This window comes from Lethenteron reissneri, chromosome 67 (assembly GCF_015708825.2).
Source record: "Lethenteron reissneri isolate LAM-NWPU_2019-01 chromosome 67, ASM1570882v1, whole genome shotgun sequence".
NCBI classification, from domain to species: Eukaryota; Metazoa; Chordata; class Hyperoartia; order Petromyzontiformes; family Petromyzontidae; genus Lethenteron; species Lethenteron reissneri.
This window is the reverse complement of record NC_083845.1, coordinates 340282-367855: the sequence shown is the minus strand read 5'-3', so window position 1 is coordinate 367855 and position 27574 is coordinate 340282. Positions and strand designations below refer to the sequence as shown.

Here is a 27574-nt window from a genome sequence, read left to right as displayed (position 1 = left end):
TACTTACTAACAACTCCTTAATAACAACTATCATTTTTCATTGCTGGAGGGGTTGCCCCCCCCTACCTGAAAATCCTGGCTCCGCCTCTGAGTGTGTGACAGTGTCAAGTTTGTATTTGCAGTAAAGTCTATTAACTCTATTGAGCACGGAGGTTATATCAAAACAGTAGTTGTTTTTTGTTTTCCTCTGGAACTCTTTGTAAGAATGGAAACAGTCAGGAAGTTAACACGGCACACACATGCAGCTGAAGTCAGATCTGCTCATCCCAGCATTCAAGGACATCGTGAGCCTGGCTGGCTTCACACCTCTAAGTTGCGATTGAACATTAATTTATGCATTTCTGCATAACACAAATAGTATTCTTTTCAACACCTTTTGCTATGTCAGCTGAATTTAGCTTTCATAAATATTCCTTTTGAAGCCAGACAGCCGAAATTGTGTGCTCGGAATTTTGGGTTAACATTCATTTTGAAGATATGAGGGCTTCCAGGCATGTTTATACTCATTTGCCCTCTCATTGTGTGCCACAACAGGCCGTGTGATGAATTTGGGACACTTTTACAACTATATCATGAATATCTATTAATCATTATAGACGTGTAAGTCACGTGTGACTGTGTATATGCATTCCGCTGTGCCTCGATACTGATGTGTAGATGGTGTGGATATTCTTTTTCTGTCTGCAGCTGCCGCTTCCTCTGCAGAATTGGTCTGATGGAGCAAAGGCACTCGGCGCAGCTCGGTGCAAAAAGGCATCAATGCAACCGGTGTGCATACAGCGCGGATCGTCTTAGAAATTTGACACTGCACCAGAGAACTCACACAGGAGAGAAACCCTTCAAGTGCAGTGTGTGTGGGAAGGCGTTTGGACATTCATCTACTCTTGTAGCACACCAGAGAACTCACACGGGAGAGAAACCCTGCAAGTGCAGTGTGTGTGGGAAGGCGTTTGGACATTCATCTGCTCTTGTATCACACCAGAGAACACACACGGGAGAGAAACCCTTCGAGTGCAGCGTGTGTGGGAAGGCATTTGGACATTCATCTACTCTTGTAAAACACCTGAGAACACACACGGGAGAGAAACCCTATAAGTGCAGTGTGTGTGTGAAGGCGTTTGCAAATTTATCTCATCTTGTAGTACACCAGAAAATACACACGGGAGAGAAACCCTTCAAGTGCACTCCGTGCGGGAAGGCGTTTGCACGTTCATCAAATTTTCATGTCTACCAGAGATCACACAAGCATCAGAAGATCCACCAGGAGTGGAGTCTGAAATCAGCTTTAGAAAGTCAAAGTGCTGCAATGAGCCCATCCCTCATCAAACAAGAACCGGAAGAAAATCCCAGCTTGGACATTTTCAAAGAAATCGAGGTGAAATATGAAGAGGTGACGGTGAAATGTGAAGAAGTGATGGTGAAGAGCGAAGAAGTGAAGGTAAAATGTGAAGATGAAGATTCAACCACAAAATTGGACCTTCACATCGATGGAGACAACGTGAAGCAGGAGGAGAATTCTGACTGTGAGTCAGAGCGAGGCAACTTCCAGCAGTTTGTGGAAGTGGAGGTGTGGGTGGACTTCCTCCGAGACAATACAAAGTCAAATGGAGACCCGGGAGATGTGTAAGCTTGAGATGATGTCGCTCCAATAGATGCTCCTTTGTCACAGGCCTTTAATGACAAGAATGTGAAGTTTAATACTCGGTTCCTAGGTGCAACCTGCAGGGTAAGAGCGGCCAGTCTTTGTGGACCTGTTTGTTGGGTAGATTTCGAACCAGAAGCGAGAGCCAATAAGCTCCCAAGCATTCACTATGTTCTCATAATTGCATTTATATGGTGCTTGCTTAATCGCCTCTGGCAACTCGGAGTTTTGTATCGTATCTCGTCTCAACACTCCAAGAACATCCCCAAGTAGCAGCTGCCCCTGTGTGGCACAAGGTGGTGGCCCTGCACCGGCCTGCATGTGGACAAGAGCCTGTCAGTAGGGGGCGATGGTTGATGTGGCATCTCAGTTGTGGAGTTTGTAGGTAATGTTTAGTATTTGATAAATTTTGACCCAGATGCCAGCATGCAATGGCCTACTCGTTTTGAATGGTGCATTAGTATGTTGTACATACACTGTTAAGCAGATTTTGTGTATTTTTTTAATTAGCTTCTTGCTAATGCGATGTAACCTAGTGCAGTAATTCAATTTTGTTAACATGCCTGTCACTAATTTAGAATGAATACTTGTCTGATTGTGTGCGTACATGTAACCTTTTGTCTATAAGGGTCAAACATTGAGTAAGTGATGTTAGGACAAAGTTTGTGTTTTGCAAGTAACCTGTACAGATAACTCAGGTGAGACTCCTTGTTCTTGTGATACAGGTCAAAGGGTATTTTTGTGTTTTCAGGAAGCATCTCCCTCTGGAGCAACTCATTGTCTTTGAAATAGGGAGCACACTCGGATCATTCATCAGTTACAAGGCAAACCACTTAAAAGTTACACGTAGAGGAGGTACATTCTCTATAACACGAATTATAATTTTGCATTACGTGTTGACAGATTTTGTCTAACTCGGACTAGAAATGCTCCTTGCTGATTAACGTCTGGATGTCCGTAACTATCGGTTGAAACAAGCCCGGCTGCTGTTGAGACGCTGTGCACCAATAAGGGTCCACAGGTGGCTTGCACTGAATCAATGACGCGCTCCCAGAAGTCTGTGCTAGTTATAGTTTGTGTAAAACATTCATTTGTTTCGTGGAGAGATCGATAAATGAAAGATGTCGTGTCTGCTGATCTGCTTCATAGCAAGGAGGTAATTCTAAGAGCCTATTTGAAATACATTTTTGGTACAGATTTGTATTTGGTTACAATGCAAAGCACATCTTGTAGATACATTCTCCACAACAACACTCATTAGAATTTTGCATGACGTCTTATATGTTGGCGAACTAGGACAAGAAATGGTCCTTGCTGATTAACGTCTGGATGTTCACAACCATGGGGTGAAGCAAGCCTGACCGCCTGCGGTGCCCCTCAACCATTTACGGCCTTGGGCCAGGAAAGTCACGAAAAAATTGCACCCGAAAGACGCATTCACGCAAGCACCCGATGCTCCGTTGTGAAGTTTCAAAATGAAACAACTTTGAATTGTATTATGTTTTGCATTAGATCATTGTATTTTTTCTTTAAAAGCTTATATCATTTTACATATGGAAGACTTAATTGAAAACGACATTTCATGTGAATTTTCTCTAGTCGTTAAGTAGATTGCCTTGCCGCGGATTCTGTTCGATGCGGACTTTCACCTGGTTGGGAGAAGACCGCCGTCTGCAGATCGATTCCAACGCGATCGAACGTCTGTCCCTGCGCCTCTGTCGTTCATGCAGGGGGCGCGTAGGTTTGCAGCGCCCCCTGCATGAAAGCGATGGAAAGTGCAGCGTTCGTCACAGATAAATGAAGTCGTGTGCTTATATATTTACGTATAAATTGTACACCAAAACCGGTCCACAGTTGACTTGCACTGAATGCTGCAGTAGTTATTATATTTTGTGTAAAACATTCCTTTGTTTCGCGGAGAGACTGATAAATGAAAGACGTCTTGTCTGCTGCTCTAGTTCATATCCGTGTACATCGATATCCCACATTGCTTACACTACACACCATACACAGGGAAATAAATAGAAACTAGAACGACTTCCGGGGATGGGCAAAGAGCGAGGAATCTCTTTCAATGGAGCGAGTTCAGTGAGTTCGATTCAACATCTCTCTGTTCGCCTCTGTGTCTCTGTTCGCCTCTATTCGCCTCTATGTGTCTCTCTCTCTCTGCCTGTCTCTGTCCATGTCGTCTCTGTGTTCCTCTTGTCTGTGTCTGTCCGCATGTCTTGTCTGTCTGTCCCACCGCAGTCAACGACTGTCAGTAGCAGCAGGCGCCCGTTCAGCTCCCACGGCTACACGCCACTCAAAGTTGCTCCCAACACAAAGACAAAGATCCCCCGTAAAGCCTGGACAGAATGTCAGGGCAAGTGCTGTTAGCGATCACCTAACACAAACACAAAGATCCCCCGTAAAGCCTGCACAGAATGTTGGGGCAAGTGCTGTTAGCGAGCACCTATTAAGGGTGGGACAACACACGAGGGGGTGGGTGGCCAGCACCACGCCCGGCCGCCTTTGTCTCCCCAGTGGCGATGTTGACACCGCACCGGGTACTCTTTTGAGGCTGACTCGACGTAGGGGAGGCTCAGGACCGGCTCAGAAAGTCGTCACTGGCGATGTTGGCCACGAGCGGGAATGGAACTCGGCGCAGCGCTCAGCACGACACTGCCGCTCCCCTTCTGTCAACAAACTTGAACTCTGACCCCGCCCTCAGACGTCGCCGCTCAGCGTGACCTCATCTGCGTCAAACGCCAGGGGGAGGTGTGCCTCGCTAGGGACGTCATGTCACCTACCCCGACCACCGAGCTCTTGAGCGTGACGTCACTTTCGCTCGGCCGCAGCCGATGTCTGTTCCAGTGCCAATCCTTATTTGGGCAAAGCCACGCCCGGTGACTGGCGGCTCATTAACATAATTTATTCGTGAAAGCCGTCGCGAGTTTCGAGCCGCTCAATGTGGGGAGGGGAGTGTCATCGTACACCGCTAGTGACGTCATGTCACCTGCTGCCGCGTGACGTCACGAGGGACCAGGAAGTTGCCGCTCGGCCCGTGCACTGAAATCCGAGGTGAGAAATTCTCATCGCGGTTGTGGTGATTGTGGTGGTTGTGGTTGTTGTTGTGGTTATTGTGGTGGTTGTTTTGGTGGTGGTGGTTGTTTTGGTGGTGGTGGTTGTTTTGGTGGTGGTGGTTGTTTTGGTGGTGGTGGTTGTTTTGGTGGTGGTGGTTGTGGTGGTGGTTGTGGTGGTGGTTGTGGTGGTGGTTGTGGTGGTGATTGTGGTGGTTGTTGTTTACCGAGGTAGAGCCTCGCTCTCTCTCTCGTAGGGATGTCATTTGAGTAGCAGCGAGCATGGAAGCGATGTCCAGGGTGGGACTTTACAACGCGGGGCCTTGCCTCCTGCCCTCGCCTGATGGCGTTTGCTTCAATTCTCTCGCTTAAGTTGAATTTGTCTTCACACGGATCGCCACTTTGTAACTTTGTTTAAATATTCTATATTAACACAGTTTTTTTTGTTACCAGGCCACGCCCGCTTGAGCTGCTGTACCGCTCTTGTTATCAGAAGTGACCTGCCCACAGCAACAACAAGGCGCGTGGCGGTGTTCACTCTAGACACGTGGCGGTGTTCACTCTAGACACGTGGCGGTGTTCACTCTAGACACGTGGCGGTGTTCACTCTAGACGCGTGGCGGTGTTCACTATAGACACGTGGTGGTGTTCACTCTAGACACGTGGCGGTGTTCACTCTAGACACGTGGCGGTGTTCACTCTAGACGCGTGGCGGTGTTCACTCTGGACGCGTGGTGGTGTTCACTCTAGACACGTGGCGGTGTTCACTCTGGACGCGTGGCGGTGTTCACTCTAGACGCGTGGCGGTGTTCACTCTAGACGCGTGGCGGTGTTCACTCTGGACGCGTGGTGGTGTTCACTCTAGACACGTGGCGGTGTTCACTCTAGACACGTGGCGGTGTTCACTCTAGACACGTGGCGGTGTTCACTCTAGACGCGTGGCGGTGTTCACTCTGGACGCGTGGCGGTGTTCACTCTAGACGCGTGGCGGTGTTCATTCAAGACACGTGGTGGTGTTCACTCTAGACACGTGGTGGTGTTCACTCTAGACGCGTGGCGGTGTTCACTCTAGACACGTGGCGGTGTTCACTCTAGACGCGTGGCGGTGTTCACTCTAGACGCGTGGCGGTGTTCACTCTAGACGCGTGGCGGTGTTCACTCTAGACGCGTGGCGGTGTTCATTCTGGACGCATGGCGGTGTTCACTCTAGACACGTGGCGGTGTTCACTCTAGACACGTGGCGGTGTTCACTCTAGACGCGTGGCGGTGTTCACTCTGGACGCGTGGTGGTGTTCACTCTAGACACGTGGCGGTGTTCACTCTAGACGCGTGGTGGTGTTCGCTCTAGACGCGTGGCGGTGTTCACTCTGGACGCGTTCCGGTGTTCACTCTAGACGCGTGGTGGTGTTCACTCTAGACACGTGGTGGTGTTCACTCTAGACACGTGGTGGTGTTCACTCTAGACACGTGGTGGTGTTCACTCTAGACACGTGGCGGTGTTCACTCTAGACGCGTGGTGGTGTTCACTCTAGACGCGTGGCGGTGTTCATTCTAGACACGTGGTGGTGTTCACTCTAGACGCGTGGCGGTGTTCACTCTAGACACGTGGTGGTGTTCACTCTAGACGCGTGGCGGTGTTCACTCTAGACGCGTGGTGGTGTTCACTCTAGACACGTGGTGGTGTTCACTCTAGACGCGTGGCGGTGTTCACTCTAGACACGTGGCGGTGTTCACTCTAGACCGCGTGGTGGTGTTCACTCTAGACGCGTGGCGGTGTTCACTCTAGACGCGTGGCGGTGTTCACTCTAGACGCGTGGTGGTGTTCACTCTAAACGCGTGGCGGTGTTCACTCTAGACACGTGGCGGTGTTCACTCTAGACACGTGGCGGTGTTCACTCTAGACGCGTGGTGGTGTTCACTCTAGTCGCGTGGCGGTGTTCACTCTAGACGCGTGGTGGTGTTCACTCTAGACGCGTGGCGGTGTTCACTCTAGACGCGTGGCGGTGTTCACTCTAGACGCGTGGCGGTGTTCACTCTGGACGCGTGGCGGTGTTCACTCTAGACACGTGGTGGTGTTCACTCTAGACGCGTGGCGGTGTTCACTCTAGACGCGTGGCGGTGTTCACTCTAGACACGTGGCGGTGTTCACTCTAGACGCGTGGCGGTGTTCACTCTAGACGCGTGGCGGTGTTCACTCTAGACGCGTGGCGGTGTTCACTCTAGACACGTGGCGGTGTTCACTCTAGACGCGTGGCGGTGTTCACTCTAGATGCGTGGTGGTGTTCACTCTAGACACGTGGCGGTGTTCACTCTAGACGCGTGGTGGTGTTCACTCTGGACGCGTGGCGGTGTTCACTCTAGACACGTGGTGGTGTTCACTCTAGACGCGTGGCGGTGTTCACTCTAGACGCGTGGCGGTGTTCACTCTAGACACGTGGCGGTGTTCACTCTAGACGCGTGGCGGTGTTCACTCTAGACGCGTGGCGGTGTTCACTCTAGACGCGTGGCGGTGTTCACTCTAGACACGTGGCGGTGTTCACTCTAGACGCGTGGCGGTGTTCACTCTAGATGCGTGGTGGTGTTCACTCTAGACACGTGGTGGTGTTCACTCTAGACGCGTGGCGGTGTTCACTCTAGACGCGTGGCGGTGTTCACTCTAGACGCGTGGCGGTGTTCACTCTAGACGTGTGGCGGTGTTCACTCTAGACACGTGGCGGTGTTCACTCTGGACGCGTGGCGGTGTTCACTCTGGACGCGTGGCGGTGTTCACTCTGGACGCGTGGCGGTGTTCCCTCTAGACGCGTGGCGGTGTTCACTCTAGATGCGTGGCGGTGTTCACTCTAGACGCGTGGCGGTGTTCACTCTAGACACGTGGTGGTGTTCACTCTGGACGCGTGGTGGTGTTCACTCTAGACGCGTGGTGGTATTCACTCTAGACACGTGGCGGTGTTCACTCTAGACGCGTGGCAATGTTCACTCTAGACGCGTGGCGGTGTTCACTCTGGACACGTGGCGGTGTTCACTCTAGACACGTGGTGGTATTCACTCTAGACGTGTGGTGGTGTTGACTCTAGACACGTGGCGGTGTTCACTCTAGACACGTGGCGGTGTTCACTCTAGACGCGTGGCGGTGTTCACTCTGGACGCGTGGCGGTGTTCACTCTAGACGCGTGGCGGTGTTCACTCTGGACGCATGGCGGTGTTCACTCTAGACGCGTGGCGGTGTTCACTCTGGACGCATGGCGGTGTTCACTCTAGACACGTGGTGGTGTTCACTCTAGACACGTGGCGGTGTTCACTCTGGACGCGTGGCGGTGTTCACTCTGGACGCGTGGCGGTGTTCACTCTAGACGCGTGGCGGTGTTCACTCTGGACGCGTGGCGGTGTTCACTCTAGACGCGTGGCGGTGTTCACTCTGGACGCATGGCGGTGTTCACTCTAGACACGTGGTGGTGTTCACTCTAGACACGTGGCGGTGTTCACTCTGGACGCGTGGCGGTGTTCACTCTGGACGCGTGGCGGTGTTCACTCTGGACGCGTGGCGGTGTTCCCTCTAGACGCGTGGCGGTGTTCACTCTAGATGCGTGGCGGTGTTCACTCTAGACGCGTGGCGGTGTTCACTCTAGACACGTGGTGGTGTTCACTCTGGACGCGTGGTGGTGTTCACTCTAGACGCGTGGTGGTATTCACTCTAGACACGTGGCGGTGTTCACTCTAGACGCGTGGCAATGTTCACTCTAGACGCGTGGCGGTGTTCACTCTGGACACGTGGCGGTGTTCACTCTAGACACGTGGTGGTATTCACTCTAGACGTGTGGTGGTGTTGACTCTAGACACGTGGCGGTGTTCACTCTAGACACGTGGCGGTGTTCACTCTAGACGCGTGGCGGTGTTCACTCTGGACGCGTGGCGGTGTTCACTCTAGACGCGTGGCGGTGTTCACTCTGGACGCATGGCGGTGTTCACTCTAGACACGTGGTGGTGTTCACTCTAGACACGTGGTGGTGTTCACTCTAGACGCGTGGTGGTGTTCACTCGAGATGCGTGGTGGTGTTCACTCTGGACGCGTGGTGGTGTTCACTCTGGACGCGTGGCGGTGTTCACTCTGGACGCGTGGCGGTGTTCACTCTGGACGCGTGGCGGTGTTCACTCTAGACACGTGGCGGTGTTCACTCTGGACGCGTGGTGGTGTTCACTCGAGATGCGTGGTGGTGTTCACTCTGGACGCGTGGCGGTGTTCACTCTAGACGCGTGGTGGTGTTCACTCTGGACGCGTGGCTGTGTTCACTCTAGACGCGTGGCGGTGTTCACTCTGGACGCGTGGCGGTGTTCACTCTGGACGCGTGGCGGTGTTCACTCTGGACGCGTGGCGGTGTTCACTCTAGACGCGTGGTGGTGTTCACTCTGGACGCGTGGCGGTGTTCACTCTAGACACGTGGCGGTGTTCACTCTGGACGCGTGGCGGTGTTCACTCTGGACGCGTGGCGGTGTTCACTCTAGACACGTGGCGGTGTTCACTCTGGACGCGTGGTGGTGTTCACTCTGGACGCGTGGCGGTGTTCACTCTGGACGCGTGGTGGTGTTCACTCGAGATGCGTGGTGGTGTTCACTCTGGACGCGTGGCGGTGTTCACTCTAGACGCGTGGTGGTGTTCACTCTGGACGCGTGGCTGTGTTCACTCTAGACACGTGGCGGTGTTCACTCTGGACGCGTGGCGGTGTTCACTCTGGACGCGTGGCGGTGTTCACTCTGGACGCGTGGCGGTGTTCACTCTAGACGCGTGGTGGTGTTCACTCTGGACGCGTGGCGGTGTTCACTCTAGACACGTGGCGGTGTTCACTCTGGACGCGTGGCGGTGTTCACTCTGGACGCGTGGCGGTGTTCACTCTAGACACGTGGCGGTGTTCACTCTGGACGCGTGGTGGTGTTCACTCTGGACGCGTGGCGGTGTTCACTCTGGACGCGTGGCGGTGTTCACTCTAGACGCGTGGTGGTGTTCACTCTGGACGCGTGGCGGTGTTCACTCTAGACACGTGGCGGTGTTCACTCTGGACGCGTGGCGGTGTTCACTCTGGACGCGTGGCGGTGTTCACTCTGGACGCGTGGCGGTGTTCACTCTGGACGCGTGGTGGTGTTCACTCTGGACGCGTGGTGGTGTTCACTCTCTGCATGTCGAGATGGGGACAACCGGGGGATCCGGAGGAAAATCAACGCGACCACAGGGAGAGAGAGAGAGACGTGAACTCCAAATGTACAGCAGGCGTCAGGGTCGGGATCGAACCCACGACTTCCTGTATACCAGGAGAGGTAGTTAACACCACGGGGTAGCTGTGTGTACGTGTGTGTGTGTGTGTTGCTGTGTGTACGTGTGTGTGTGTGTAGCTGTGTGTACGTGTATGTGTGTGTGTGTAGCTGTGTGTATGTGTGTGTGTGTAGCTGTGTGTACGTGTATGTGTGTGTGTGTAGCTGTGTGTACGTGTGTGTGTGTAGCTGTGTGTACGTGTGTGTGTAGCTGTGTGTACGTGTGTGTGTAGCTGTGTGTACGTGTGTGTAGCTGTGTGTACGTGTGTGTGTGTAGCTGTGTGTACGTGCGTGTGTGTGTGTAGCTGTGTGTACGTGCGTGTGTGTGTGTAGCTGTGTGTACGTGCGTGTGTGTGTGTAGCTGTGTGTACGTGCGTGTGTGTGTGTAGCTGTGTGTATGTGCGTGCGTGTGTGTGTAGCTGTGTGTGTGTGTAGCTGTGTGTACGTGCGTGCGTGTGTGTGTGTAGCTGTGTGTACGTGCGTGCGTGTGTGTGTAGCTGTGTGTACGTGCGTGCGTGTGTGTGTGTGTAGCTGTGTGTACGTGCGTGTGTGTGTGTGTAGCTTTGTGTACGTGCGTGCGTGTGTGTAGCTTTGTGTACGTGCATGTGTGTGTGTAGCTGTGTGTGCGTACGTGTGTGTGTAGCTGTGTGTGCGTGCGTGTGTGTGTAGCTGTGTGTGCGTGCGTGTGTGTAGCTGTGTGTACGTGCGTGCGTGTGTGTGTAGCTGTGTGTACGTGTGTGTGTAGCTGTGTGTGCGTGTGTAGCTGTGTAGCTGTGTGTGCGTGTGTAGCTGTGTGTACGTGTGTGCGTGTGTGTGTAGCTGTGTGTGCGTGTGTGTGTAGCTGTGTGTACGTGCGTGCGTGTGTGTGTAGCTGTGTGTACGTGCGTGCGTGTGTGTGTAGCTGTGTGTACGTGCGTGCGTGTGTGTAGCTGTGTGTACGTGCGTGTGTGTGTGTAGCTGTGTGTACGTGCGTGTGTGTGTGTGTGTAGCTGTGTGTATGTGCGTGCGTGTGTAGCTGTGTGTACGTGCGTGCATGTGTGTGTGTGTAGCTGTGTGTACGTGCGTGCGTGTGTGTGTGTGTAGCTGTGTGTGCGTGCGTGTGTGTGTGTAGCTGTGTGTATGTGCGTGCGTGTGTGTGTAGCTGTGTGTACGTGTGTGTGTAGCTGTGTGTGCGCGTGTGTGTAGCTGTGTGTACGTGTGTGCGTGTGTGTGTAGCTGTGTGTGCGTGTGTGTGTCGCTGTGTGTGCGTGCGTGTGTGTGTAGCTGTGTGTACGTGCGTGTGTGTAGCTGTGTGTACGTGCGTGCGTGTGTGTGTGTAGCTGTGTGTACGTGCGTGCGTGTGTGTGTGTAGCTGTGTGTACGTGCATGTGTGTGTGTGTAGCTGTGTGTACGTGCGTGCGTGTGTGTGTGTATAGCTTTGTGTACGTGCGTGCGTGTGTGTGTGTAGCTGTGTGTACGTGCGTGTGTGTGTGTAGCTGTGTGCGTGCGTGTGTGTGTAGCTGTGTGTACGTGCGTGCGTTGTGTGTAGCTGTGTGTACGTGCGTGCGTGTGTGTAGCTGTGTGTACGTGCGTGCGTGTGTGTAGCTGTGTGTACGTGCGTGCGTGTGTGTAGCTGTGTGTACGTGCGTGCGTGTGTGTAGCTGTGTGTACGTGCGTGCGTGTGTGTGTGTAGCTGTGTGTACGTGCGTGCGTGTGTGTGTGTAGCTGTGTGTACGTGCGTGTGTGTGTAGCTGTGTGTAGCTGTGTGTACGTGCGTGCGTGTGTGTGTAGCTGTGTGTACGTGTGTGTGTGTGTAGCTGTGTGTACGTGCGTGTGTGTGTGTGTAGCTGTGTGTACGTGCGTGCGTGTGTGTGTAGCTGTGTGTACGTGCGTGCGTGTGTGTGTCTGTAGCTGTGTGTACGTGCGTGCGTGTGTGTGTAGCTGTGTGTATGTGCGTGCGTGTGTGTGTAGCTGTGTGTACGTGTGTGTGTAGCTGTGTGTGCGCGTGTGTGTAGCTGTGTGTACGTGTGTGCGTGTGTGTGTAGCTGTGTGTGCGTGTGTGTGTTGCTGTGTGTGCGTGCGTGTGTGTGTAGCTGTGTGTACGTGCGTGCGTGTGTGTGTGTAGCTGTGTGTACGTGCGTGCGTGTGTGTGTGTAGCTGTGTGTACGTGCGTGCGTGTGTGTGTGTGTAGCTGTGTGTACGTGCGTGCGTGTGTGTGTGTGTAGCTTTGTGTACGTGCGTGCGTGTGTGTGTGTGTAGCTGTGTGTACGTGCGTGTGTGTGTGTAGCTGTATGTACGTGCGTGCGTGTGTGTGTAACTGTGTGTACGTGCGTGCGTGTGTGTAGCTGTGTGTACGTGCGTGCGTGTGTGTCTAGCTGTGTGTACGTGCGTGTGTGTAGCTGTGTGTACGTGCGTGCCTGTGTGTGTGTGTGTAGCTGTGTGTACGTGCGTGCGTGTGTGTGTGTGTAGCTGTGTGTACGTGCGTGCGTGTGTGTGTGTAGCTTTGTGTACGTGCGTGCGTGTGTGTGTGTAGCTGTGTGTACGTGCGTGCGTGTGTGTGTGTAGCTGTGTGTACGTGCGTGCGTGTGTGTGTAGCTGTGTGTGCGTAGCTGTGTGTACGTGTGTGCGTGTGTGTAGCTGTGTGTACCTGTGTGCGTGTGTGTGTGTGTAGCTGTGTGTACGTGTGTGCGTGTGTGTGTGTGTAGCTGTGTGTAGCTGTGTGTACGTGTGTGTGCGTAGCTGTGTGTGTGTGTGTGTAGCTGTGTGTACGTGTGTGTGCGTGTGTAGCTGTGTGTACGTGTGTGTATTAAACACACGGCACTCTTCCTCTTGGCGTTGCAGCTCTCTCCACTGCTGGTTGAGTTGGCGCGATGCTCGCCGTCGGCGGTGCGCGATGATTCCGTCGTCAGATAGCTTGCGCAGCTTGTCTGCTGGTCGCCGCTCCTCACTCTGGCCTTGGTTCCCAGCTGGTGCTGGTCGGTGTGTGTGTGGGTCGAACCCACGGCGCTCTCGCTGGCGCTGACACTCTTGCTCACGGGCGGCTGGTCAGGCTCTTTCCACTGCTCCGTGCTCTCTCCTTTCTCTCTCCTTGCTTTCGCCCTTGGCGTGCAGCTGCCAGTTTTGCACTGGCATTGTGTTGCCTCTCCCGCCCTCACTTCGGGGCTTCGCCTTGTCGTTGCTCAACTTTCGGTCTCTCCACCCTTCTTCCAAGAGGGCTGCTGCTGTGAGCTGCTCGTCGCTGGCTGGATCACTGACTCTCAAAACTTGTAAATTGTATTAGCACACCTCTTACACAACTCTGATAGCTTGGTACAATACAACTTATCGCAAACCCTCGATTCCACAAGCGACTCAAAACATCAGGATGAATGTAGAATAAACTTTCAGCGATACTCTGTCAGTTCATGCCAAACTCAGCTCTTAACAACACATCGTCCCTTCGCTCCACGAGACACGACACCCATGGTTGATCTCGAGGCCATGCCCCGGAGTTTGCCCCTTTGCAAGACTGAATTGCATGATCTGTGTCGTTGGTTATATCTGAAATTCCCTCCCCTCTCTGTGCGTCTCTTGCGAGAGAAAAAAAACAGATGCCCTCTGTCACCGTCCTCTCTCCACAGCCGCGCCTGAATGCCCCCCCCCTTCCCTTGATGACCTCGGACGGGTTGTTTTCCGTCTAAGTTTATGCTTGTTTGCATCCCCCCCCCCCTTTGTAGTGTTTGTTATCTCGAGGCCAGACACCCTTGATACGTATTTATGGTTGCCATGTGTTTGTGTCAAATTGTTTGAAGACAAAGGTGGCCGGGGAGGCTTTGATTCCATGGAATACATATCCGGTCTTGTGTGTGTTGGACCTATTTCTTGTATCTCTTATGAGTTACCCCCGGTCTAATATCTTGTGGTTATTATTTGGTTCATGTTTAACCAAGATTCGTAATGCCCCTCATTGTTACCATTATTCCGAGGGTTTTGCCAAGCTTTGTTGTAAGTCTGTGGCACCAGGGATCGGTGTTTTATTTTGAGTAATATTTTGATATCCCGAGGCTGGAGATATAACCAAGCGCTCACTTTCTTGTCTACCAGAATGCACATTCCTTGCTTCTCTTGGTGAAGTTACATGGATAGAAAGATACAATACAAAATGATATACGAGTTAAATAATGGTGAAATAAAATAAATAATAATAAAGCCGCTAGTATAGACTGCAGTCTATAACGTCGATTTGTTCTTTTTGACAAGTTTCAAACTTTTACCGTTAAAGAAAATGCGAGTTGTAACGTCCGTTTGTCTCTGCTATGTGCTCTGGAGATTTGTTTGTGAACTGTCCAAACCGTCCGGGGAGGTCATGTCATATGGTCATCTGCCAGCCTGGAGATTTCCAGATAGTCGCACACCCCTCTTTGCCCCGAAGTTTGTTTAATGTTTTTTTTGACCTCCAGATGCTTGGTGTGGCTTGAAGGGTAGCGGAGTTGAGTGTTGGTTTCATTTATTTATTATTTATATGTGTGTAGCTGTGTGTACGTGTGTGTAGCTGTGTGTACGTGTGTGTGTGTAGCTGTGTGTACGTGCGTGTGTGTGTGTAGCTGTGTGTACGTGCGTGTGTGTGTGTAGCTGTGTGTACGTGCGTGTGTGTGTGTAGCTGTGTGTACGTGCGTGTGTGTGTGTAGCTGTGTGTATGTGCGTGCGTGTGTGTGTAGCTGTGTGTGTGTGTAGCTGTGTGTACGTGCGTGCGTGTGTGTGTGTAGCTGTGTGTACGTGCGTGCGTGTGTGTGTAGCTGTGTGTACGTGCGTGCGTGTGTGTGTGTGTAGCTGTGTGTACGTGCGTGTGTGTGTGTGTAGCTTTGTGTACGTGCGTGCGTGTGTGTAGCTTTGTGTACGTGCATGTGTGTGTGTAGCTGTGTGTGCGTACGTGTGTGTGTAGCTGTGTGTGCGTGCGTGTGTGTGTAGCTGTGTGTGCGTGCGTGTGTGTAGCTGTGTGTACGTGCGTGCGTGTGTGTGTAGCTGTGTGTACGTGTGTGTGTAGCTGTGTGTGCGTGTGTAGCTGTGTAGCTGTGTGTGCGTGTGTAGCTGTGTGTACGTGTGTGCGTGTGTGTGTAGCTGTGTGTGCGTGTGTGTGTAGCTGTGTGTACGTGCGTGCGTGTGTGTGTAGCTGTGTGTACGTGCGTGCGTGTGTGTGTAGCTGTGTGTACGTGCGTGCGTGTGTGTAGCTGTGTGTACGTGCGTGTGTGTGTGTAGCTGTGTGTACGTGCGTGTGTGTGTGTGTGTAGCTGTGTGTATGTGCGTGCGTGTGTAGCTGTGTGTACGTGCGTGCATGTGTGTGTGTGTAGCTGTGTGTACGTGCGTGCGTGTGTGTGTGTGTAGCTGTGTGTACGTGCGTGCGTGTGTGTGTGTAGCTGTGTGTATGTGCGTGCGTGTGTGTGTAGCTGTGTGTACGTGTGTGTGTAGCTGTGTGTGCGCGTGTGTGTAGCTGTGTGTACGTGTGTGCGTGTGTGTGTAGCTGTGTGTGCGTGTGTGTGTCGCTGTGTGTGCGTGCGTGTGTGTGTAGCTGTGTGTACGTGCGTGTGTGTAGCTGTGTGTACGTGCGTGCGTGTGTGTGTGTAGCTGTGTGTACGTGCGTGCGTGTGTGTGTGTAGCTGTGTGTACGTGCATGTGTGTGTGTGTAGCTGTGTGTACGTGCGTGCGTGTGTGTGTGTATAGCTTTGTGTACGTGCGTGCGTGTGTGTGTGTAGCTGTGTGTACGTGCGTGTGTGTGTGTAGCTGTGTGTGCGTGCGTGTGTGTGTAGCTGTGTGTACGTGCGTGCGTGCGTGTGTGTAGCTGTGTGTACGTGCGTGCGTGTGTGTAGCTGTGTGTACGTGCGTGCGTGTGTGTAGCTGTGTGTACGTGCGTGCGTGCGTGTGTGTAGCTGTGTGTACGTGCGTGCGTGTGTGTAGCTGTGTGTACGTGCGTGCGTGTGTGTGTGTAGCTGTGTGTACGTGCGTGCGTGTGTGTGTGTAGCTGTGTGTACGTGCGTGTGTGTGTAGCTGTGTGTAGCTGTGTGTACGTGCGTGCGTGTGTGTGTAGCTGTGTGTACGTGTGTGTGTGTGTAGCTGTGTGTACGTGCGTGTGTGTGTGTGTAGCTGTGTGTACGTGCGTGCGTGTGTGTGTAGCTGTGTGTACGTGCGTGCGTGTGTGTGTCTGTAGCTGTGTGTACGTGCGTGCGTGTGTGTGTAGCTGTGTGTATGTGCGTGCGTGTGTGTGTAGCTGTGTGTACGTGTGTGTGTAGCTGTGTGTGCGCGTGTGTGTAGCTGTGTGTACGTGTGTGCGTGTGTGTGTAGCTGTGCGTGCGTGTGTGTGTTGCTGTGTGTGCGTGCGTGTGTGTGTAGCTGTGTGTACGTGCGTGCGTGTGTGTGTGTAGCTGTGTGTACGTGCGTGCGTGTGTGTGTGTAGCTGTGTGTACGTGCGTGCGTGTGTGTGTGTGTAGCTGTGTGTACGTGCGTGCGTGTGTGTGTGTGTAGCTTTGTGTACGTGCGTGTGTGTGTGTGTAGCTGTGTGTACGTGCGTGTGTGTGTGTAGCTGTATGTACGTGCGTGCGTGTGTGTGTAACTGTGTGTACGTGCGTGCGTGTGTGTAGCTGTGTGTACGTGCGTGCGTGTGTGTCTAGCTGTGTGTACGTGCGTGTGTGTAGCTGTGTGTACGTGCGTGCCTGTGTGTGTGTGTGTAGCTGTGTGTACGTGCGTGCGTGTGTGTGTGTGTAGCTGTGTGTACGTGCGTGCGTGTGTGTGTGTAGCTTTGTGTACGTGCGTGCGTGTGTGGGTGCCTAGGTGGGTACGTGCGTGCGTGTGTGTGTGTAGCTGTGTGTACGTGCGTGCGTGTGTGTGTAGCTGTGTGTGCGTAGCTGTGTGTACGTGTGTGCGTGTGTGTAGCTGTGTGTACCTGTGTGCGTGTGTGTGTGTGTAGCTGTGTGTACGTGTGTGCGTGTGTGTGTGTGTAGCTGTGTGTAGCTGTGTGTACGTGTGTGTGCGTAGCTGTGTGTGTGTGTGTGTAGCTGTGTGTACGTGTGTGTGCGTGTGTAGCTGTGTGTACGTGTGTGTATTAAACACACGGCACTCTTCCTCTTGGCGTTGCAGCTCTCTCCACTGCTGGTTGAGTTGGCGCGATGCTCGCCGTCGGCGGTGCGCGATGATTCCGTCGTCAGATAGCTTGCGCAGCTTGTCTGCTGGTCGCCGCTCCTCACTCTGGCCTTGGTTCCCAGCTGGTGCTGGTCGGTGTGTGTGTGGGTCGAACCCACGGCGCTCTCGCTGGCGCTGACACTCTTGCTCACGGGCGGCTGGTCAGGCTCTTTCCACTGCTCCGTGCTCTCTCCTTTCTCTCTCCTTGCTTTCGCCCTTGGCGTGCAGCTGCCAGTTTTGCACTGGCATTGTGTTGCCTCTCCCGCCCTCACTTCGGGGCTTCGCCTTGTCGTTGCTCAACTTTCGGTCTCTCCACCCTTCTTCCAAGAGGGCTGCTGCTGTGAGCTGCTCGTCGCTGGCTGGATCACTGACTCTCAAAACTTGTAAATTGTATTAGCACACCTCTTACACAACTCTGATAGCTTGGTACAATACAACTTATCGCAAACCCTCGATTCCACAAGCGACTCAAAACATCAGGATGAATGTAGAATAAACTTTCAGCGATACTCTGTCAGTTCATGCCAAACTCAGCTCTTAACAACACATCGTCCCTTCGCTCCACGAGACACGACACCCATGGTTGATCTCGAGGCCATGCCCCGGAGTTTGCCCCTTTGCAAGACTGAATTGCATGATCTGTGTCGTTGGTTATATCTGAAATTCCCTCCCCTCTCTGTGCGTCTCTTGCGAGAGAAAAAAAACAGATGCCCTCTGTCACCGTCCTCTCTCCACAGCCGCGCCTGAATGCCCCCCCCCTTCCCTTGATGACCTCGGACGGGTTGTTTTCCGTCTAAGTTTATGCTTGTTTGCATCCCCCCCCCCCTTTGTAGTGTTTGTTATCTCGAGGCCAGACACCCTTGATACGTATTTATGGTTGCCATGTGTTTGTGTCAAATTGTTTGAAGACAAAGGTGGCCGGGGAGGCTTTGATTCCATGGAATACATATCCGGTCTTGTGTGTGTTGGACCTATTTCTTGTATCTCTTATGAGTTACCCCCGGTCTAATATCTTGTGGTTATTATTTGGTTCATGTTTAACCAAGATTCGTAATGCCCCTCATTGTTACCATTATTCCGAGGGTTTTGCCAAGCTTTGTTGTAAGTCTGTGGCACCAGGGATCGGTGTTTTATTTTGAGTAATATTTTGATATCCCGAGGCTGGAGATATAACCAAGCGCTCACTTTCTTGTCTACCAGAATGCACATTCCTTGCTTCTCTTGGTGAAGTTACATGGATAGAAAGATACAATACAAAATGATATACGAGTTAAATAATGGTGAAATAAAATAAATAATAATAAAGCCGCTAGTATAGACTGCAGTCTATAACGTCGATTTGTTCTTTTTGACAAGTTTCAAACTTTTACCGTTAAAGAAAATGCGAGTTGTAACGTCCGTTTGTCTCTGCTATGTGCTCTGGAGATTTGTTTGTGAACTGTCCAAACCGTCCGGGGAGGTCATGTCATATGGTCATCTGCCAGCCTGGAGATTTCCAGATAGTCGCACACCCCTCTTTGCCCCGAAGTTTGTTTAATGTTTTTTTTGACCTCCAGATGCTTGGTGTGGCTTTAAGGGTAGCGGAGTTGAGTGTTGGTTTCATTTATTTATTATTTAAGGAAAAAAATGGATCGAATTATTCTTAATATAATTTTTTGGAAAAGGTCTATATATACAACACACCTCTAAGTTGCGATTGAACATGAATTTATGAATTTCTGCATAACACAAATAGTATTATTTTCAACACCTTTTGCTATGTCAACTGAATTTAGCTTTCATAAATATTCCTTTTGTAGCCAGACAGCCGAAATTTGTGACCATTTGCCCTCTCATTGTGTGCCATAACAGCCCGCGTGATGAATTTGGGAAACTTTTTCACTATTTCATGAATATATAAATAAGTATAGACGTGTAAGTCACGTGTGACTGTGTATATGCATTCCTCTGTGCCTCGATACTGACGTGTAGATGGTGTGGATATTCTTTTCTGTCTGCAACTGACGCTTCCTCTGTAGCTTCCTCTGCAGAATTGGTCTGATGGAGCAAAGGCACTCGGCGCAGCTCGGTGCGACAAGGCAACAATGCGACCGGTGTTCATACAGCACAAATTGTCCTGAACATTTGACACAGCACCAGAGAACTCGCATGGGAGAGAAACCCTTAAAGTGCAGTGTATGTGGGAAGGCGTTTGCACATTCATCTGAACTTGTAAAACACCAGAGAACACACACGGGAGAGAAACCCTTCAAGTGCAGTGTATGTGGGAAGGCGTTTGCACTTTCATCTACTCTTGTAGCACACCAGAGAACACACACGGGAGAGAAACCCTTCAAGTGCAGTGTGTGTGGGAAGGCGTTTGCACAGTCATCTACTCTTTTAAAACACCAGAGAACACACACGGGAGAGAAACCCTATAAGTGCAGTGTGTGTGTGAAGGCGTTTGCAAATTTATCTCATCTTGTAGTACACCAGAGAATACACACGGGAGAGAAACCCTTCAAGTGCATTCCGTGCGGGAAGGCGTTTGCACGTTCATCAAATTTTCATGTCCACCAGAGAACAAACAAGCATCAGAAGATCCACCAGGAGTGGAGTCTGAAATCAGCTTTAAAAAGTCAAAGTGCTGCAATGAGCCCATCCCTCATCAAACAAGAACCGGAAGAAAATCCCAGCTTGGACACTTTCAAAGAAATCGAGGTGAAATATGAAGAGGTGACGGTGAAATGTGAAGAAGTGATGGTGAAGAGCGAAGAAGTGAAGGTAAAATGTGAAGATGAAGATTCAACTCCAAAATTGGACCTTCACATCGATGGAGGCAACGTGAAGCAGGAGGAGAATTCTGACTGTGAGGCCGAGCGAGGCAACTCCCAGCAGTTTGTGGAAGTGGAGGTGTGGGTGGACTTCCTCCGAGACAATACAAAGTCAAATGGAGACCCGGGAGATGTGTAAGCTTGAGATGATGTCGCTCCAATAGATGCTCCTTTGTCACAGGCCTTTAATGACAAGAATGTGAAGTTTAATACTCGGTTCCTAGGTGCAACCTGCAGGGTAAGAGCGGCCAGTCTTTGTGGACCTGTGTGTTGGGTAGATTTCGAACCAGGAGCGAGAGCCAATAAGCTCCCAAGCATTCACTATGTTCTCATAATTGCATTTATATGGTGCTTGCTTAATCGCCTCTGGCAACTCGGAGTTTTGTATCGTATCTCGTCTCAACACTCCAAGAACATCCCCAAGTAGCAGCTGCCCCTGTGTGGCACAAGGTGGTGGCCCTGCACCGGCCTGCATGTGGACAAGAGCCTGTCAGTAGGGGGCGATGGTTGATGTGGCATCTCAGTTGTGGAGTTTGTAGGTAATGTTTAGTATTTGATAAATTTTGACCCAGATGCCAGCATGCAATGGCCTACTCGTTTTGAATGGTGCATTAGTATGTTGTACATACACTGTTAAGCAGATTTTGTGTATTTTTTTAATTAGCTTCTTGCTAATGCGATGTAACCTAGTGCAGTAATTCAATTTTGTTAACATGCCTGTCACTAATTTAGAATGAATACTTGTCTGATTGTGTGCGTACATGTAACCTTTTGTCTATAAGGGTCAAACATTGAGTAAGTGATGTTAGGACAAAGTTTGTGTTTTGCAAGTAACCTGTACAGATCAGGTGAGACTCCTTGTTCTTGTGATACAGGTCAAAGGGTATTTTTGTGTTTTCAGGAAGCATCTCCCTCTGGAGCAACTCATTGTCTTTGAAATAGCGAGCACACTCGGATCATTCATCAGTTACAAGGCAAACCACTTAAAAGTTACACGTAGAGGAGGTACATTCTCTATAACACGAATTATAATTTTGCATTACGTGTTGACATAGATTTTGTCTAACTCGGACTAGAAATGCTCCTTGCTGATTAACGTCTGGATGTCCGTAACTATCGGTTGAAACAAGCCCGGCTGCTGTTGAGACGCTGTGCACCAATAAGGGTCCACAGGTGGCTTGCACTGAATCAATGACGCGCTCCCAGAAGTCTGTGCTAGTTATAGTTTGTGTAAAACATTCATTTGTTTCGTGGAGAGATCGATAAATGAAAGATGTCGTGTCTGCTGATCTGCTTCATAGCAAGGAGGTAATTCTAAGAGCCTATTTGAAATACATTTTTGGTACAGATTTGTATTTGGTTACAAGGCAGAGCACATCTAGTAGATGCATTCTCCACAACAACACTCATTAGAATTTTGCATGACGTCTTATATGTTGGTGAACTAGGACAAGAAATGGTCCTTGCCGATTAACGTCTAAATGTTCACAACCATGGTTGAAGCAAGCCTGACCGCCTGCGGTGCCCCTCAACCATTTACGGCCTTGGGCCAGGAAAGTCACAAAAAATTGCACACGAACGACGCATTCACGCAAGCACCCGATGCTCCGTTTTGAAGTTTCAAAATGAAACAACTTTGAATTGTATTATGTTTTGCATTAGATCATTGTATTTCTTCTTTAAAAGCTTATATCATTTTACATATGGAAGACTTAATTGAAAACGACATTTCGTGTGAATTTTCTCTCGTCGTTAAGTAGATTGCCTTGCCGCGGATTCTGTTCGATGCGGACTTTCACCTGGTTGGGAGAAGACCGCCGTCTGCAGATCGATTCCAACGCGATCGGACGTCTGTCCCTGCGCCTCCGTCGTTCATGCAGGGGGCGCGTAGGTTTGCAGCGCCCCCTGCATGAAAGCGATGGAAAGTGCAGCGTTCGTCACAGACAAATGAAGTCGTGTGCTTATATATTTACGTATAAATTGTACACCAAAACCGGTCCACAGTTGACTTGCACTGAATGCTGCAGTAGTTATTATATTTTGTGTAAAACATTCCTTTGTTTCGCGGAGAGACTGAGAAATGAAATACGTCTTGTCTGCTGATCTAGTTCATATCCGTGTACATCGATATCCCACATTGCTTACACTACACACCACACAGGGAAATAAATAGAAACTAGAACGACTTCCGGGGATGGGCAAAGAGCGAGGAATCTCTTTCAATGGAGCGAGTTCAGTGAGTTCGATTCAACATTTCTCTGTGCGTCTGTGTCTCTGTTCGCCTCTATGTGTCTCTCTCTGCCTGTCTCTGTCCATGTCGTCTCTGTGTTCCTCTTGTCTGTGTTTGTCCGCCTGTCTTGTCTGTCTGTCCCACCGCAGTCAACGACTGCCAGTAGCAGCAGGCGCCCGTTCAGCTCCCACGGCTACACGCCACTCAAAGTTGCTCCCAACACAAAGACAAAGATCCCCCGTAAAGCCTGGACAGAATGTCGGGGCAAGTGCTGTTAGCGAGCACCTATTAAGGGTGGGACGGCACACGAGGGGGTGGGTGGCCGGCACCACGCCCGGCCGCCTTTGTCTCCCCAGTGCTAGCGATGTTGACACCGCACCGGGTACTCTTTTGAGGCTGACTCGACGTAGGGGAGGCTCAGGACCGGCTCAGAAAGTCGTCACTGGCGATGTTGGCCACGAGCGGGAATGGAACTCGGCGCAGCGCTCAGCACGACACTGCCGCTCCCCTTCTGTCAACAAACTTGAACTCTGACCCCGCCCTCTGACGTCGCCGCTCAGCGTGACCTCGTCGGCGTCAAACGCCAGGGGGAGGTGTGCCTCGCTAGTGACGTCATGTCACCAAGGTATTCGTTCTCCCCGACCACCGAGCTCTTGAGCGTGACGTCACCTCCGCTTGGCCGCAGCCGATGTCTGTTCCAGTGCCAATCCTTATTTGGGCAAAGCTACGCCCGGCGACTGGCGGCTCATTAACATAATTTATTCGAGAAAGCGACGGGTTCAGCAGCCACGCCTCTGCACGGATGGGCCGGGCTCATTAACATAATTTATGAACGTTACAGAGCCGCTCGTGGGATGGGAATGTCTTGTACCCCGCAAGTGACGTCATGTCACCTGCTGCTGCCGCGTGACGTCACGACGTAACAGGAAGCTGCCGCTCCTCGCGTGCACTGCAATCCGAGGTGAGACATTCTCATCGCGGTTGTGGTGGTGGTTGTGGTGTTGGTGGTGGTGTTGGTGGTGGTGGTGGTTGTTGTTGTTTACCAAGGTAAGAGCCTCGCTCTCTCGTAGGGGTGTCAATTGAGTAGCAGCGAGCATGGAAGCGATGTCCACGGTGGATCTTACAACGCGGGGCCTAGCCACGCGGGGCCTTGCCTCCTGCCCTCGCCTGCTGCAATTATCTTGCTTAAGTTGAATTGTCACCACCTGGCTCACTACTTCGTAACTTTGTTTTAATATTCACACCGATTTGTTTTCATTTTACCAGGCCAAGCCCACCTGAGCTGCTATACCGCTTTTGTCTTCAGACGCGACCTGCTCACAACAACAACAAGGTGAGGCTTCGTCAACAGCGTGGCGGTGTTCACTCTGGACGCGTGGCGGTGTTCACTCTAGACGCGTGGCGGTGTTCACTCTAGACACGTGGCGGTGTTCACTCTAGACGCGTGGCGGTGTTCACTCTAGACGCGTGGCGGTGTTCACTCTGGACGCGTGGCGGTGTTCACTCTAGACGCGTGGCGGTGTTCACTCTAGACACGTGGCGGTGTTCACTCTAGACGCGTGGCGGTGTTCACTCTAGACACGTGGCGGTGTTCACTCTAGACACGTGGCGGTGTTCACTCTAGACGCGTGGCGGTGTTCACTCTAGACGCGTGGCGGTGTTCACTCTAGACACGTGGCGGTGTTCACTCTAGACACGTGGCGGTGTTCACTCTAGACGCGTGGCGGTGTTCACTCTAGACACGTGGCGGTGTTCACTCTAGACACGTGGCGGTGTTCACTCTAGACACGTGGCGGTGTTCACTCTAGACACGTGGCGGTGTTCACTCTAGACGCGTGGCGGTGTTCACTCTAGACGCGTGGCGGTGTTCACTCTAGACACGTGGCGGTGTTCACTCTAGACACGTGGCGGTGTTCACTCTAGACGCGTGGCGGTGTTCACTCTAGACACGTGGCGGTGTTCACTCTAGACACGTGGCGGTGTTCACTCTAGACGCGTGGCGGTGTTCACTCTAGACGCGTGGCGGTGTTCACTCTAGACGCGTGGTGGTGTTCACTCTAGACACGTGGCGGTGTTCACTCTAGACACGTGGCGGTGTTCACTCTAGACGCGTGGTGGTGTTCACTCTAGACGCGTGGCGGTGTTCACTCTAGACGCGTGGTGGTGTTCACTCTAGACGCGTGGCGGTGTTCACTCTAGACGCGTGGTGGTGTTCACTCTAGACGCGTGGCGGTGTTCACTCTAGACACGTGGTGGTGTTCACTCTAGACACGTGGCGGTGTTCACTCTAGACACGTGGCGGTGTTCACTCTAGACGCGTGGCGGTGTTCACTCTAGACGCGTGGCGGTGTTCACTCTAGACGCGTGGTGGTGTTCACTCTAGATACGTGGCGGTGTTCACTCTAGACACGTGGCGGTGTTCACTCTAGACACGTGGCGGTGTTCACTCTAGACACGTGGCGGTGTTCACTCTAGACGCGTGGCGGTGTTCACTCTAGACGCGTGGCGGTGTTCACTCTAGACGCGTGGTGGTGTTCACTCTAGACACGTGGCGGTGTTCACTCTAGACACGTGGCGGTGTTCACTCTAGACGCGTGGTGGTGTTCACTCTAGACGCGTGGCGGTGTTCACTCTAGACGCGTGGTGGTGTTCACTCTAGACGCGTGGCGGTGTTCACTCTAGACACGTGGCGGTGTTCACTCTAGACACGTGGCGGTGTTCACTCTAGACGCGTGGCGGTGTTCACTCTAGACGCGTGGCGGTGTTCACTCTAGACGCGTGGTGGTGTTCACTCTAGACACGTGGCGGTGTTCACTCTAGACGCGTGGCGGTGTTCACTCTAGACGCGTGGTGGTGTTCACTCTAGACGCGTGGCGGTGTTCACTCTAGACGCGTGGTGGTGTTCACTCTAGACGCGTGGCGGTGTTCACTCTAGACGCGTGGTGGTGTTCACTCTAGACGCGTGGCGGTGTTCACTCTAGACACGTGGTGGTGTTCACTCTAGACACGTGGCGGTGTTCACTCTAGACACGTGGCGGTGTTCACTCTAGACGCGTGGTGGTGTTCACTCTAGACGCGTGGCGGTGTTCACTCTAGACGCGTGGTGGTGTTCACTCTAGATACGTGGCGGTGTTCACTCTAGACACGTGGCGGTGTTCACTCTAGACACGTGGCGGTGTTCACTCTAGACGCGTGGTGGTGTTCACTCTAGACGCGTGGCGGTGTTCACTCTAGACGCGTGGTGGTGTTCACTCTAGACACGTGGCGGTGTTCACTCTAGACGCGTGGTGGTGTTCACTCTAGACGCGTGGCGGTGTTCACTCTAGACGCGTGGCGGTGTTCACTCTAGACACGTGGCGGTGTTCACTCTAGACACGTGGCGGTGTTCACTCTAGACACGTGGCGGTGTTCACTCTAGACGCGTGGTGGTGTTCACTCTAGACACGTGGCGGGGTTCACTCTAGACGCGTGGTGGTGTTCACTCTAGACGCGTGGTGGTGTTCACTCTAGACGCGTGGCGGTGTTCACTCTAGACGCATGGCGGTGTTCACTCTAGACACGTGGCGGTGTTCACTCTAGACACGTGGCGGTGTTCACTCTAGACACGTGGCGGTGTTCACTCTAGACGCGTGGCGGTGTTCACTCTAGACACGTGGCGGTGTTCACTCTAGACGCGTGGCGGTGTTCACTCTAGACACGTGGCGGTGTTCACTCTAGACGCGTGGTGGTGTTCACTCTAGACGCGTGGTGGTGTTCACTCTAGACGTGTGGCGGTGTTCACTCTAGACACGTGGCGGTGTTCACTCTAGACACGTGGTGGTGTTCACTCTAGACACTTGGCGGTGTTCACTCTAGACACGTGGTGGTGTTCACTCTAGACACTTGGCGGTGTTCACTCTAGACGCGTGGTGGTGTTCACTCTAGACGCGTGGTGGTGTTCACTCTAGACGCGTGGCGGTGTTCACTCTGGACGCGTGGCGGTGTTCACTCTAGACACGTGGTGTTCACTCTAGACGCGTGGTGGTGTTCACTATAGACGCGTGGCGGTGTTCACTCTGGACACGTGGCGGTGTTCACTCTGGACGCGTGGTGGTGTTCACTCTAGACACGTGGCGGTGTTCACTCTAGACACGTGGTGGTGTTCACTCTAGACACGTGGCGGTGTTCACTCTCTACATGTGGAGGGGAAACCGGCGATCCGGAGGGAAATCCACGCGACCACGGGGGGAGAGAGAGAGGCACGCAGCCTCGGCTGTGTTGGTTGATCCTCTATGAATTTCTTGGTGGAGTGAGGAAGCATGAATAGTGAGCAGGTGAAGGTGGCCAGGCGTGTGTCGGGACACACCACCACCACCACCTGTGAACCATGCCAGTGTGTGACGGTGGTGTGTGTCTGGACACACACCACCACCACCACCTGTGAACCATGCCAGTGTGTGACGGTAGTGTGTGTCTGGACACACACCACCACCACCACCTGCGCACCATGCCAGTGCGTGACGGTGGCGGAGCGAGTGGGGGTGGGGTGGCACCGGCCCCCCAACGATCCCATCGAAATATACAAACACAGAGACGCTTTTAACCGAGAAGATGGATTCTGGCTCAGCAATCATTGGAAGGACGTAATAAACCATTTAGGATCTTAACTGATTGTGTTCACGTTTACGGTGACTTTCAGACCGCGTTCCACTCACTGGCATTGACTATATATCTTGTATTCTCCGCAGGGAATGGATTCTTTGCTCCGCTGCAAGTCTCCAACCACAACTCTCCCATTGACATATTTCGTTGCTTCATCTTAGTATCTTTCACGTGACGGTCAATGGTACAGTGTATAGCGGATTGTATAATAATAAATAGTATAAAATTGTAATGTTTAATACAATGTACAAAGTAATATATAGTATCGTAGTTGTATAGTGAATATACAGCAGTGTGATATACATTAGGGTGGGTAGAATAATACATAGTGTAATATTACAATGTATAAGGTGGTGTATAGTAATATAGTATGTAATTTAATGTTGGGTTTGTCTATGGCAGTATATAGTACGGTGTAGACTCGTGTGATGTAAGAGAATAAAGTTTAGCTGGAAGCATATTATATTTTTGCGACATAGAATTGGAATGTATTACTTACTGTTAGTAGCTTAGCTTATTGGAGAGTATATTTAGTATACTGATGATACTATGTAGTTTATACTTTAGTTGTTTATGTGGTGGTTTAATTACTGCAGCTACATACTATTAACATTCCTTCCCTTTATTAATGTTACCCCTATCCCCTCCCTTTGATGCTGGTAATCTTGCATAATGCACGGGCATAATATGACTTTAAACACCCCGCCAAACCTCCTACGCATTTCACAAGTAGTACTAATCGCATATCTGCATTTCCCAT

General features: G+C 51.6%; 1 protein-coding gene across 1 annotated transcript in view; it reads left to right on the top strand.

The window, feature by feature from the left end:
* LOC133360085 (zinc finger protein 271-like) overlaps positions 1 to 27574 on the top strand; it is a 37456-nt gene that overhangs the window by 6985 nt on the left and 2897 nt on the right. Inside the window, exons 2-6 of the mRNA XM_061578674.1 lie at positions 688 to 1609; positions 4353 to 4399; positions 19149 to 20067; positions 23059 to 23134; positions 23440 to 23506. Of these exons, the coding sequence (XP_061434658.1) occupies positions 716 to 1609; positions 4353 to 4399; positions 19149 to 20067; positions 23059 to 23134; positions 23440 to 23506 (2003 nt within the window). The 5' untranslated portion in view covers positions 688 to 715. The remainder of the gene's footprint in view (positions 1 to 687; positions 1610 to 4352; positions 4400 to 19148; positions 20068 to 23058; positions 23135 to 23439; positions 23507 to 27574) is intronic.